This window comes from Urocitellus parryii, chromosome 4 (genome assembly GCF_045843805.1).
Source record: "Urocitellus parryii isolate mUroPar1 chromosome 4, mUroPar1.hap1, whole genome shotgun sequence".
Classification (NCBI taxonomy): Eukaryota; Metazoa; Chordata; class Mammalia; order Rodentia; family Sciuridae; genus Urocitellus; species Urocitellus parryii.
The window spans coordinates 112,107,883-112,121,758 of NC_135534.1; the positions used below are offsets into that span (position 1 = coordinate 112,107,883).

At 37.3% G+C, this 13,876-nt stretch overlaps 1 protein-coding gene across 1 annotated transcript in view; it reads left to right on the forward strand.

The window, feature by feature from the left end:
• Nucleotides 1-6,996: 6,996 nt before the first annotated feature.
• Nucleotides 6,997-13,876, forward strand: part of Ccdc15 (coiled-coil domain containing 15) — a 67,711-nt gene continuing 60,831 nt past the window's right edge. Inside the window, exons 1-3 of the mRNA XM_077797778.1 lie at nt 6,997-7,232; nt 7,525-7,713; nt 13,198-13,347. Coding sequence (XP_077653904.1) covers nt 7,534-7,713; nt 13,198-13,347 — 330 coding nt within the window. The 5' untranslated portion in view covers nt 6,997-7,232; nt 7,525-7,533. The remainder of the gene's footprint in view (nt 7,233-7,524; nt 7,714-13,197; nt 13,348-13,876) is intronic.

The following is a 13,876-nucleotide window of genomic DNA, read 5'->3' on the forward strand; positions in this document are numbered from 1 at the left end:
GATTGAACACAGGGGTGCTATACTATTAAACTATATCCCCAACCCTTTTTATTTTTTAAGATGAGGTTTCACTAAGTTGCTGAGGACCTCATTAAGTTGCTGAGCCTGGTCTCAAACTTGTGATCCTCCTGCCTCAGCCTCTTGAGTCACTGGGATTACAGACTTGTGCCAACACACCCAGAAAATCCTTCCTCCTTTTGATTCTCTCAGGTATTTTGTATCAGCAATAAAAAGCTAACACAATTGGTCTCATTTTAATTTGTAATTATGAATTTTGCATGGGCCCTAATGCCATCCAGCCATTGTACATGTCTCTAGTTCATAATCCTGTTTTATGGAAAACTATATTATACCTTCTCTTCCTTACTCAAGTCTCCAACATCTCTTCCTCTGTTTTATTAGCTGGTGAACTTTATTCTTATGTCTTGCTGTGTAACAAATCACCCCCAAATTTAACATCTTGAAATGATAAGTATTATCTCACACACCTTCTAATTGAGTGGACTGACTTAGAGTCTTTTATGAGATTGCAGCCAAGTTGTTAGTCAAGAGTACAGTTCCTGAAGATTTGATTAGGTTATGCTGGATGATCTAGTTCCAAGCGAATTCATAGGGATGTTGGCAGGAAACTTCAATTCCTTGCCAGGTGGCTCTCTTTATAGAACTGTTCATGGAATACATGGCTTCTTTCAAAGTGACTAACCCTCAAAGTGATATGCCATCACATTCTATTCTTTTCTATACATATCCACCCAGGCCCAATGTAGGAAGGAATAATACAAATACCAGGAGGTGTATTTGTTCAATTATTAGTATATATTCTAACTCCACTGCTGCTGTCATAATAAACATCCATTCTACTGTTGAAGTCCAATGCCTCCACTTGTTCACTAGATTTCATTTCCTCCTTCGTACTTAATAACATAACTGCAAACATTCTCCCATCTCTCTCCTGCATAATCAGTTTTATATGACCTACTAGATCATTCTCATCAACAAAAAAATATACGCTGTCTTAAAGAACATGTCTTAAAGACAGAGAAATGATTGGCTGAAAGGATAGGTAGGGTCATGACATATACATGACAGTAGAGTGTATTTTGACTTATTATTCATACATGGAGTATAACTTATTCTAATTAGGATCCCATTCTTGTGGTTGTACATGATATGGAGTTTCACTGGTTGTGTATTCATATATGAACATAGAAAAGTTGTGATCACTTAATTCTGTCTTTCCTATTCTCATTCCTCTTCCCTTTCATTCTTTCCCCCTTTGTCAAATCCACTTAATCTCTAATCTTCCCATCTGCCTTGTTGTATGTTAGCATTCACCATACATCAGAGAGAACTTCATATATATATATATATATATATATATATATATATATATATATATATATTTCGGGAGATTGGCTTATTTTACTCAGCATGATAGTCTCCAGATCCATCCGTTTACTGGCAAAAGTCATGAAGTCATTCTTTTTATGGCTGAGTAATATTCCATTGTGTAATTATACTACATTTTAAAAAATCCATTCATATGTTGAAAGGCACCTAGGTTGATTCTATAGCTTAGCTATTGTGAATTAAACTGCTGTAAACATTGATGTGGTTATGTCATTGTAGTATGCTGATTTTAAGTCCTTTGGGTACAGACCAAGGAGTGGGACAACTGGTCAAATGGTGGTTCCATTCCAAGTTTTCTAAGGCCTCTCCATATTGTTTTCCAGAATGGTTGTACCAATTTTCAGTCTCACCAGCAGTATATGAGTATACCTTTTGCCACACATCTTCCCAGCATTTATTGTTACTTTGTATTCTTGATAATTGCCATTTTGAGTGAGATGGAATTTTAGTGTAATTCTGTCTCTTAAATAAAACTTATTGAGGGGCTGGGATTGTGGCTCAGTGGTTGAGTGCTCACCCTGGGTTCAATCCACAGCACTACATAAAAATAAATAAATAAATAAAGGTATTGTGTCCAACTACAACTAAAAAACAAACAAACAACAACAACAAAAAAACCTCACTGAAGGAGTTGTATAAAATCATTGTCTTCAATTATTTCTCCCATTCTCTCTTATGTCTATCACATTAGGCTTTTGTTCTAATTGCTCCAAAGATACTACTCTTTTTAAAGAGTATGACCTCCATATTGGTGAATCCAATAGTCAATCCCATCATCTTATTTGACCTTTCAGATGGATTTAACACAGATGGTCTGTCTTCCTTAATGGAATCTTTTCCCCCCCACTTAGTTTTGAAAGTCAATAAACTCCTGGTTTTCTTCCTTGGATTACTGACTGATCCTTTCCAATCTCTCAGCATTCTCCTCTTGGTCTATGTAATGTTGGACTAGGCGTAAGAACCTATTTTCTTATCTATACTCAGCTTATTGATAATTCCATCCAATCTATTGGTTAATAACTCTCAGATTTATACTTTGGCCCAGACCTTTCTTCCAGACACTTTTCTCTTACTAGTTTCTTGGAAGTTGGTTGAATAAATAAAACTTACTCTGTCCCAACTGAACTCCTGGTCTTCTAAAACCTAGTTCTTTTAAAAAAATTATTTAAAATTCTCTTTATTATTGAATTATAATTATACATAATAGTAAAATTCATTATTACATATTCATACATGCACACAATATAATTTGGTCAATTTCATTCCTTGGCCTGCACTCATTTTTGAAGAGAGTAAAAAAAAAAAAGAGTCAGTTACTTTCTCACTTTCAGTAAATAAAACCAGTAAATACTTCACAAAAATATAGAACCTAAAGTTTCTGTGACTATGAGAGATTGTAAAAAATACAAAAATTAAAGAAAATAAACTCCCACTGCCTTAAACAAAACAGAACAAGTTCTGGGGCAAAGCATTACATTTTAAATCATCAGACTCTTTAATGCAGTATTACATTCTCATGTGAAATGTTAGAGTAAACATACTGGACAATCCATATTCAGGAAGTCAAATTTAAAGTAAACCAAAAATTTAAAGGTAAGTCTTGAGCTAATGTTATTTTTAAAAATTAAACTTTGCCTCATTCCTGGCCCCTGGATGAAAGGGAAGAGAAAGAGAGGATCCTTGTCAGAGTGACCCTGCCTCACACAGTGTAATGTTCTCTGCTGGGTCTTGTGGTATACAGTAAGTGAGCTCTCAGTCTGAGACTTCCTGTGTGGTTTTAGTTCAGATATCCCAGGTAGCTTCAGCCACTTCTCTTCCTTTGCTGGGCTAGATGTGTTGTTAACCTGTCAGGAAGTGTCTAGGTCTACTTTTATGTTTTATTTTTATAGAGCATTGTGTTGACTGTTTTATAATGGACTTTGATTCTCATGATGTTAAAGGCTGGGTTGGCATAGGCAAGTAGCAGGTGGTATAGAACTTGCTCATGTTAATTATATTTTATGTTTTACTATTGGTTTGAATATGCTTTGACAAAACAATATCAATTGATGGCATATGCTGAGTTTTAACAATGAATATCCAGTAAAATTAGGCCAAGAAGGGTAAGGTGCCAATGGGAAGCTAGTTGGACATGAAAAAAAATACTATGTAATTCCACTAAGTGAAGTCTTTGGAATATATCACTGAAAAGGAGTTCAGAGCCACACTTCTTTATAGGCTATGAGTTGACCCCTCCTAACAAGTAACTATGCCTACTTGTGGTATTTTTACCTTCAAGTGAGGGGTGATGCTCTAGCCTAGACCTGGAGATTATCTTTTTCAGATATCAAAAGTTGGGATGAAGGCCAAGTGCTGTGGAACATGCCTGTATTCCTGGAGGCTTGGGAGGCTGAGCCAGGAGGATGGTGAGTTCAGAGCCAGTCTCAGCAACATAGCGAGACCCTTAGCAACTCCTCAAGACCCTGTCTCTAAATAAAATATAAAAAAAAGGCTGGGGATGTGGCTCAGTGGTCAAGAGCCCCTGGATTCAATCCCTGATACAATAAATAAATAAATAAATAAATAAACAAACATAAAAAAAATAAAAATAAAAATTGGGATGAGGGAAGAAACATATACTTTAGTCTGGTTTTCATTCTATAAAAAAAAATCCTGCTATTTGAGACAACATGGATGAACCTGTAGGACATTATACTAAGTTAATTAAGCCAGGAACAGAAAGATAGATATTGTGTTATCTCACTTATATGTGGAATCTAAGAAAGGTGAACTCATGGTAACAGGAAATAGAAGGATGGGGTTGGGGAAAATAGGAGCTGTTGGTCAATGGCTAGAAAATTTTAGTTACAAGATGAATAGGCTCTGGAGACCTAATGTTTAGCATGTTGGCTAGTTATAATAACATATTATGTACTTGAAATTTGCTGAATGGATTTCATGGGTTCTCATCACTCACATAAATGGTAGGTGAAGTGATATGTAAGCTTGATTGTCATGCTCATTTCATAATATATATGTATACCAAAACATGCACACTGTAAATATACAGTTTTTTGGTTAATCATACCTTAATAAAGCTGAATAAAAACAATGAACCACCACAAATATGAGTCAACATATTCCCATTTTGTATTTAGGTTAAGAAAGTATTTTACATCCAGCTACATCCTTACTTCTCAACGATGGTCAACCTCTGATATTTAAATTGATAGTTTCTCAATTTTTCATTTGTTCCACAACAAGGTTTATGTTAAAGTTTGTGTTATTCACAGCTGTGATTAATTTGCTTCCAGTGCTCATACCAGTGGATTTCTAACTTTAGTTTGCATGAGAAACACTTGTAGAGCTTGTTAAACTACCGATTGGTGGGTCCCTATCTCAGTTTCTGATTCAGTGATTTGCATTTTTAATAGTTCCTGGATGATATTTATGCTGCAGTTATGGGACCACACTTGAAGATCCTCTGGTCTATTTTATTTTCCATTATTTTATAATGAAAGTACTGATTAAACTTACCAATACCCTTTGGTCAATCTAAGAATTCCTTTGTTGGAATTGTTTTCTCTGACAGGAGATGAGTACTGTTAATTTCCTTGAACTCCTAGTTGGCTTTTTCTTTTCAGAGCCATAATTCCTGGTCAATTTTTTTTCCCAGTAGAATCATCTCTCTTCCCTCATTAGGGTTCTCCCTTCTTCTGCAGTAGTGACAGAGGAGCCCTGTTGTCTGTATATAAAGGAATCCCATTCATAAACAAGGAGTTTCGGTTCAGTTCTATCCTGGTCAGGGGCAATTTGTGATTCCCAATCCCACCTGGGTGTCCTAATTTCCAACATTCTCTCCAGTGAAGCTTAAAAGTGTGCAGAACTATTAACTGGAACATTGTCTATGGGTGACAGATAGAAGGTAGGAAATGTGTGACCAGGACAAGTGGGCTGTTTCCTGCTCTCTAGAGGTTCAATTATGGTCTAGGTTTCTCTGTTAGTCTCTGCTCCCACTTCACCTCATACTCTGCTTCTCTGCTTTTCCTTTCTGGAATCTCTGGGAAGAAACATCTGGCTCAACAAGTGAACATCTACTTCAGACTGGTTTCAGAGGTCTCTGTCCATAGATAGCCAACAACATTCCTCAAGGCTTGAGTAAGGCAGAACATCATGGCAGTAGACTGTGGTGTAGAAAAGCGGCTCAAGACATCACACCAGAAAGCAGCTCAAACCTAGCCTTTAGCATCTCCACCATCTCAGTAGTAAATAGTATTCCATCCTTTTGGTTGCTTAAGATGAAACCACTAGAATTTCCCTTAAGTCCTATCACATGCACACAATACACAGTCCATATCCACACATTCAGCAGATCCTGAAAATCTTGCCTCCCAAATATATCCAGAATCCAACCTCTTCTCACCATCTTCATTACTACTTGCTGATCCAACACTTCATAATCTCTGGATTATTGCCCATAGCCTCCTAATTGGTTTTTCTTCTATCCATGCCTCTTCTTTTCTCAATACAGCATCTAGAATATTTTTTTAATGCAACTCACATTATGGCATTCCTTTGCTCAAAACCTTCCAAATGAATCCCTGTCTCAGAACTTTATGGTGGCTTATAGTGTTCTAATATGTTCCTTAGCCCAGGCCTCAAATTTTGCCTCTTGTCTCAGCTCTTCCCCTTTCACTCTGCTTCAGTCATGCTAACCTCCGTGTTGCTCCTCAACCAGGCAATGCTCCCACTTTGGGGCATTTGTATTTGCTGTTCCTTTACCTGGAACACTGTAAAACCCTCCCTTAAATACCACAGTGGTTTGTTCTATTATATCATTTAATTCGTCACTCAAAAGCACCTTAGTGAAACCTTCTCTAGACATCCTATGTAATGTTTCATCTCCCATCCTCCCCTAACACATTCCCTATCCTGTCTCCTTTCACTCCAAAGCACTCTAGAATTTGACACATTTATTAACTTTTCATGCTTATTCGGTTACTTCACTTTATTGTAAATCCCCTAACAAAGGATATTTGCTTGTTTTGCTCGCTATTTATCTTCAGTGCTGAGAGTAGCAGTGGTATATAAAAAACATGTAATATTTTGAATGTGAATGGGTGTCCCACAGGGTTAATGAAGTGTATATATTACACTCCATTACATTAGTGTGGAGCAGAGAGGGAGACGACTCATGAGGCTGCGATGTTCAAATACAAGAAGTATGAAACAGAGCAGCAAACATAATGAATTATATAAAATAATAATAAAATAATAGTATGAATTATTGTTGACTAGTCTGTTTCTCTAGGAAATCCCGCCGGGCCCTTCCATTCTTTTCCTGTACTTTCCTCAGCTGCAACTGTGGCCAACCCAGCTCAAAGCTGCCCTTTCCTGAAGGTTTTGGAACGGTCTTAGGTCCACTGATCGTCCGCGCGTTATCTCGCGCGTTACCCAGCAACCCCACACATCTATCAGTCGTGCTTGTCAGCAGGACAGGAAGCGGAAGTGACGGACACCGGCACATGAAAACCCGCCTCTCACACCTCCCCATCCTCCGGGCGGTGACGGGAAGCCCGGAAGGGGCGGGCACAAGGCTGTGGAGCGGTGGGGAGGGGCGTCCGCCGAAAGTGGCGGTTTACTTGAGGTGGTTTCCTTAGTGTCCAGCATAGTTTGAGTCTCCGGCCGAGCTCCGGACTCGTACTGCACCAGTGCTATCTGGGCTGGAGTGGGCTCCCGCGTCCTCTGAAGCAGGCTTTTATCTGTCCCAGAACTTGCGGGTTCAGCGTTTCTCTCCATATCCGGATACCGATTACGGTATTTGGACTCTGCCTCAGACCCAGGTTCTGCCCTTCCAACTCCCCGCGCTGTGTTTACCCCTAGGCACAGTCTTAAGTTCTCCGTTTTCGAACCTTGTTTCTCTTTCCTCTCATCCCCATTTCTTCCAGAAGGCAGTTTTAGAACCTTTCCTTGCGTCTTTTTCCTTCGGCTCTTTTTCTTTCAGATTTCTCTAGAATCCCTAGTTTTCTGCTCCATGCCAGGTTTCTGCTTCCTAGGGCTTCTCTCTTCCCCAGAGATCTGTGACTCATGTATTAGGAGGTTTGAGCTTTTGACGCGTTTCTTTTTTCTCATCAGAAGTCACATATGCAAGGACGTATGGCTCCCCTCAAGAAATCTCAAAATTCCACAAAGTTACCCCTGGCTTTAAACCCCACGAAGAGCAAGGACGTGTTAGCAGTGCTGGCTGAGAGGAATCAAGCTGTAATCCCAGTTGGGGTATGGGTGGAACCTGCCTCCCCAAATAGTTTGGAAATCCCAGCATCTGTGAGTGATAGTTTGATCCAAACACGATTCCCCCTTTGTTTTTATTAGTCTTTTCTAGTTTTTGGTGCTTAAAGACGAACAGTTGGAGGATGTTGTTTCTGTTTTGTTGTAAATAGATTATATTTTTGCGTTAGGATTATAGATCAAGTATGTTTTTTGCCAAAACTTGCTGGAGCTTTAGTTGGTACAATCAAAATACTATTTAAGTAGACCTACTGTGCAGGTCGTAATACATGGGACAGGATGTGTATCAGTTTACTTTACAAACTTGATTGCTTGCAAAACAGTACCTATGTTTTAAAATGGAGATTCAAGTAAAAAGGAGAAAGAAATTAATTGATTGGGATTTTGAGACAGTTTTAACTATAAATTCCCTGAGAACAGGAACCTTATTTCTTGTTCCTTCCTGCTTTTGCACATAGTAGATCATGAGTGAGGAAATATGATCTATTAGCCCTGAAAGGAGGTGCATTTCAGATGAAGGAAAACTTTTGCAAACTTTACATTCCATGTTTACATGATGGTTCTCATATGAATTGGCATGAGGACAATTTTATAAGAAGGTTTTTTTTTTTTTTTTTTAAAGAGTGAGAGAGGAGAGAGAGAATTTTTGATATTTATTTTTTTTAGTTCTCTGTGGACACAACATCTTTGTTGGTATGTGGTGCTGAGGATCGAACCCGGGCTGCACGCATGCCAGGGGAGCCCGCTACTGCTTGAGCCACATCCCCAGCCCTATAAGAAGGTTTTTGAAAAAATTGTTTTTTAGTTGTAGATGGACATAATACCTTTATTTTATTTTTTTATTTTTTATGCGTCGCTGAGGATTGGACCTACTACCTCACATGTGCTAGTAGGCAAGTGCTCTACCACTGAGCTTCAATTCTAGCCCCATAAGAAGGTTTTTTTTTTTTTTTTTTTTTTTAAATTTATTTATTTATTTTTAGCAGACACAACATCTTTGTTGGTATGTGGTGCTGAGGACCGAACCCGGGCCGCACGCATGCCAGGCGAGCGCGCTACCGCTTGAGCCACATCCCCAGCCCCCATAAGAAGGTTTTTGATAGTGGTTCCCCAAACTGTGCGCCTTAGCTTTTTGTTAAAATTTTATTAAGGTAAATATGAAGTTGTATTATAGTAAATCATTATGTATCTACTTTTCCTGATGGAGTATAAGCTCCTTGTTTATAGGTAAGAAATCTTGTTTATCATTACCTCACTTTTATCTTAAATAAATATTGCCTAATAAGTATAGGCATTCAGTAAATATTTATGGAATGCACAAAATGTGTAATGATCTTCTGTATAAATAGATTGGGTACTGAACATGTACCAGAGTAATGAGGCAGGAGGGCAGGAAAAGTATGGGTGGAAAAGTATTTTCCCTTTTCACTAAAGTATGTGCACTTTATCCTAGAGGAGAAATGAGACATTTTGAAGTAAATGTTAAATGACAAAGCAAGGTAGTATATTTACTAAATTAATATTCATATGTATATGAATACATTAACTGATTTGTTTCTACCCTATGTATTTTCTGAAAGAAATTTTAAGAGTCTCACTAGTCCATGATTAAGTACTAAGAGATGATTGGGTTTATGTGAACCAGGAAAGTTTAAAAAGACTTTGGATAATCTGGGAAGAGAGTGGGATGATTCTCCTAAGAGAAATGGGGAGAGATGGAAGTAAACAAGGTGTGTTCAGGATTCTAAGAGTTGATTCTATGGATTGACATGGAAAGTTAGGGGAATGGTGGTGGGGAGGACTATAGGACATTTTGGAGAAGGGATTGACTTTATTGTTTAATATTTACAAATGAATTTCATTATCTGTGTTTTGGTTAAATTAATTGCTTCAAACTTTTTAAAGATTAGTTAGAGATTGGATCCAGGGGACAGGTTAGGTTATAATTGTAACAACTTAAGCATGAAGTATACCATCAAAACTTTTAAAAAATATTTTTAAAATATTTATTTTTTAGTTATACGTGGATACAATATCTTTATTTTTATGTGGTGCTGAGGATTGAATCCAGTGCCTCATGCATGCTAAGCGAGTGCTCTACCTTTGAACCACAACCCCAGTCCCCATCAAAACTTTTATAGTGCTAAGAAATAAAAAGGAAAAGCTTCAAAAAAGGATGGTTGAAGTGGGGATGAAAAAAGATACATAAGAAATATCCCAGAAGAATCAGTTTTGGTGCAAGTGTCCTTCATTATTTAAGTTATTAATACAGCTTTTTAATGGCTTAGATTATGACATCTTTGTCATGTCACATGTCAGCATTATCAAACTGCCTGAAGTTTGACACCATCAAGCTCTTTTCTAGCCTTTTTCTTTTTTTTGTACCAGGGATTGAACCCAGGGGCACTTAACTGCTGAGCAACGTCTGCAGCCCTTTTTATTTTTTATTTTGAGATAGGATCTTGCTAAATTGTTAAGCCCAGCTTTGAACTTGTGATCCTCCTGCCTCAGTCTCCCAAGCTCCTGGGATCATAGTTGTGTGCAGCTGTGTCTGGCTTCTTTTTGTATTTTAAGAAGAGTTAAATATTATCCTGGGTGTGGAAGTGCACACCTCTAATCCCAGCTATTTGGGAGACTGAGGCAGAAAGATTGCCAGTTCAAGACCAGTCTGGGTAACATGATGACACCCTGTCTTAAAAATTAAAAAAAGAGCTAGGTGCTGCAGCACATGCCTGCAATCCTAGTGATTCAGGATGTAAGGCAGGAGACTAAAGGAGGAGACAGAAGGCCAAGGATAGCCTCAGCAACTTAGACCCTGACTTAAAAAATTAAAAAAAAAAGGGGGGGGGACTGGGGATATAGCTCAGGGATATCCTCAGGACTCCCCCAAATAATAATAATAATAATAAACAAAATAAAACACAAAATAAATGAGGGGCTGGGGATGTAGTTCAGTGGTAGAGGGCTTGCCTAGTATGTGTTAGGTCCTGGGTTTGATCTCCAGTATTGGAAAAAAAAAATTGAATCTTAAGTTCCTACATATTAATTCAAAATTTTAAGACTGGAATATGTATAAACATGTCTTCTTTCCCTCATTTAAAAAATTCGAATCAATTTTAGCTGAAGGAAGTTTGGTCAAGTATCTAATACATCTCTTTATTACTTTAGCCTGTCTAGTTTGGGAATCCACTCTTATTTACAGAATAGCACTATTGGTTCAGAGTAGATGAAAGTAGTTACTTGTAAAACTTGTTACACTAACATCATGTCTACTCTAAAGAGGAACTCCTATTCATCCCCCCCCCCCCAATTTTAAGGAGTCATCAGGGTTCCTAAAAATAATGCTAGAGCTTAGATCTCCATTCCCTCCCAATAATTAAATTAGCATTAAGTGACGCTGCTGTCCTATTATCATGTATGGTTATTACAGTAGTATACTTTCTAGTTATCTTTTGCTGAGAATCTATTGACAAAGCAAAAATATTGTGTCAGGAATTTAGGCAGAATACAGTGCGATGGTTTGTCTCTGCTTTTCAAGTGTCTGGGGCCTCATCAGAGGTAGCTTAATTTGTCTGGGACAGCTTGACTGGGTTGTTGGTTGGATTCTTTGGTGCTGCTTCTTATGATGCTTGATAGGCTGTAATGTCTAAGATGGCTTTCTTGCTCACATTCTGGCACTTAGGCCAGGATGACTAAAATGGCTGGGGGCTGGTTGTATATCTTTCTTTTTTCAGAAAGCCTATTTGGCCCGTTTGTGTTTCCTCGAGCATGGTACTCTCAGAGTAGTGAGAATTCTTATGGTGCTGGTTTCTCCCAGAGTGAGCGAGCACTCCAAGAGCTTCAGGTAGAAGTTGCTTTATGACCTTGCTTGGGAAGTCACAAAGCCAACACTTCTACTTCATTCTATCATATGTTCAGGGCTGGATCAAATTTGGTGTGGCAACATACTAAACATGAGCATAAATACTAGGAGGCTTGATTTATTGAGGCTTAAATTTGTCTAGATTTGGTCTAATCTGCGTCAGTTCAGACTTTATTATGTAAATAATTCTGTTTTGGAATTATTTTACTCCGTTGTTTCTTGCTATTTGTATTGTACATTCCACTCTAGTTGACCATATTGTTGTAGAATAGTTTATGGGATAGGTTTCTTGAAAACCTTAATTTTATTAAAATTCATTTTATTTTTGAGAATTTAATAGGAGCTTATAATATAAACTGAGATACTCTTTTTTAAAAAAATATTTTATTAGTTGTTGATGGATATTGGTTTATTTATATGCAGTGCTGAGGATTGAACCCAGTGCCTCACACATGCCAGGCCAGTTCTACCACTGAGTCATAACCCCAACCCTTGAGATACTCTTCAGATTGAAATCACTGTGGTATAAGAAACAATAGGAAGCAGGTATCATGACGATTTAATTTAATTTGAAAATTCCTTATGAAAGAAGACCATATAGTCAGGAGAAAAGCAATACAGGATAGTTAATAAAAGTTTTAAGAGTAACAGAAACTTCTAGCTCTGCTAGTAGCCAGCTATAGAATCTTGGGCTTCTGCTGAAGATTAATCTTTCTGAACACCAATGTCCTCATTTGTACCAAAGAATTACCTTACTACTGAAGGTAGTGTTGAGGATAGAGTGATATAATATAAAGTGCTTGCATATAATAGATCCTTAAAACTGATAATGGCTGTTATTTTCGTTCCTGTGGTTGTTCAGAGCACTTAGAGGAGGTGAATGCAAATCAGGAACTCAAATGTGATGAAATATTCTAGATTGCTTAGAATTGTTGAGTGATAAAGCATTTTATAAATATTTATTCAGTACCTTTATAATCAGGGCTCTATACTATATTGTAGGGAAAACAAGTAGATATTAAATGCATTTCCTGTCCTTAAAGAGCTCATAATCTGATGGATGAGTCCATAAATGTTGAACTCAGTAAAATTAGTAAAATGAGAGATGCCATAGCATAAGAGCTCAGCGTGTTATGGGAGGTACTAGGGATGGATTTTAGATGGTCTTGAAGATTGAGCAGGCCCTTTACTAGGTGGGTATGAAAATAAGAACATACTATGTTAAAAATGGAGAATAATTCTGAGTATGAAGGAGTTTTACAGTAGGATATATCTGGTGAGATCTGAGCAGTCTGGTGTATCAGTACCATTTACTCCATTTAGAAAATGTATTACAGGAGTGGGTTTAAATTGGTTCATTAAGAATCAATAAAATGTGGGGAAAAAAGAATGTGGACATCTTTATTTTCAGTTTAATAAATAATTAAAATTTGAGTACTTACGAATTCTAATTTTTAGTTTATGATTTGGTTTAAATACCTGGTATTCACTATGTAGATCATTATCTCTGAACACTCATAATTTCCTTACTCTTCTGGCAATTTTGGGTTATAGAACTGAATTATTTTTTCCAGGATTATATCCTGACTTCTTTGTGTTTGCAACAGCCCTAATGGACAAAACTTCTGATAGGCAAATTAATTCTTTTATCTTTGAAGACTTCAGCACATATGATTGAAGAAGAACTAAAGGAACAACTAAGAAAAAAACAAGAAGCTTTGAAACATTTTCAGAGACAAGTCAAACACCGAGTCAATCAACAAATTAGACTGAAAAAACAGCAACAGCTTCAAAAGTCTTTTGAAGCAGTAAGTTCAAAAGTGAACCTGGGGGCTGGGGTTGTGGCTCAGCGTTAGAGCATTCGCCTAGCATGTGGGAGGCCCTGAGTTCGATCCTCAGCACCACATAAAAATAAATAAATAAAGATATTGTGTCCAACTACAACTAAAAAATAAATATTAAAAAAAAAGTGGATGGGAGGGGAGGGGAGGAGAAGGGGGATAGGAAGGGCAGCAGAATAAAATAGACATTATTATTGCTGTATGTATATGGGTGACTGTATGACCAATGTGATTCTGCAACCTGTACAATCAGAAAAATAAGAAATTATACCCCATTTGATTCAAATGTATGAATTGTCAAGATCATTGAACTGTCATGTGTAACTAATAAAAAAAATTAAAAGTGAACCTGAGTAATGCTTGAGTGCAAAATATGTATACTGTAAGATAAACTATTAGGCAGTAACAGTATCACTTTCTTTTAATTTCATGCTTTATATAATCTGATTTTCTAGTGAGTACACAAGATTTTTATATAGAGAAATCATGTTTTATT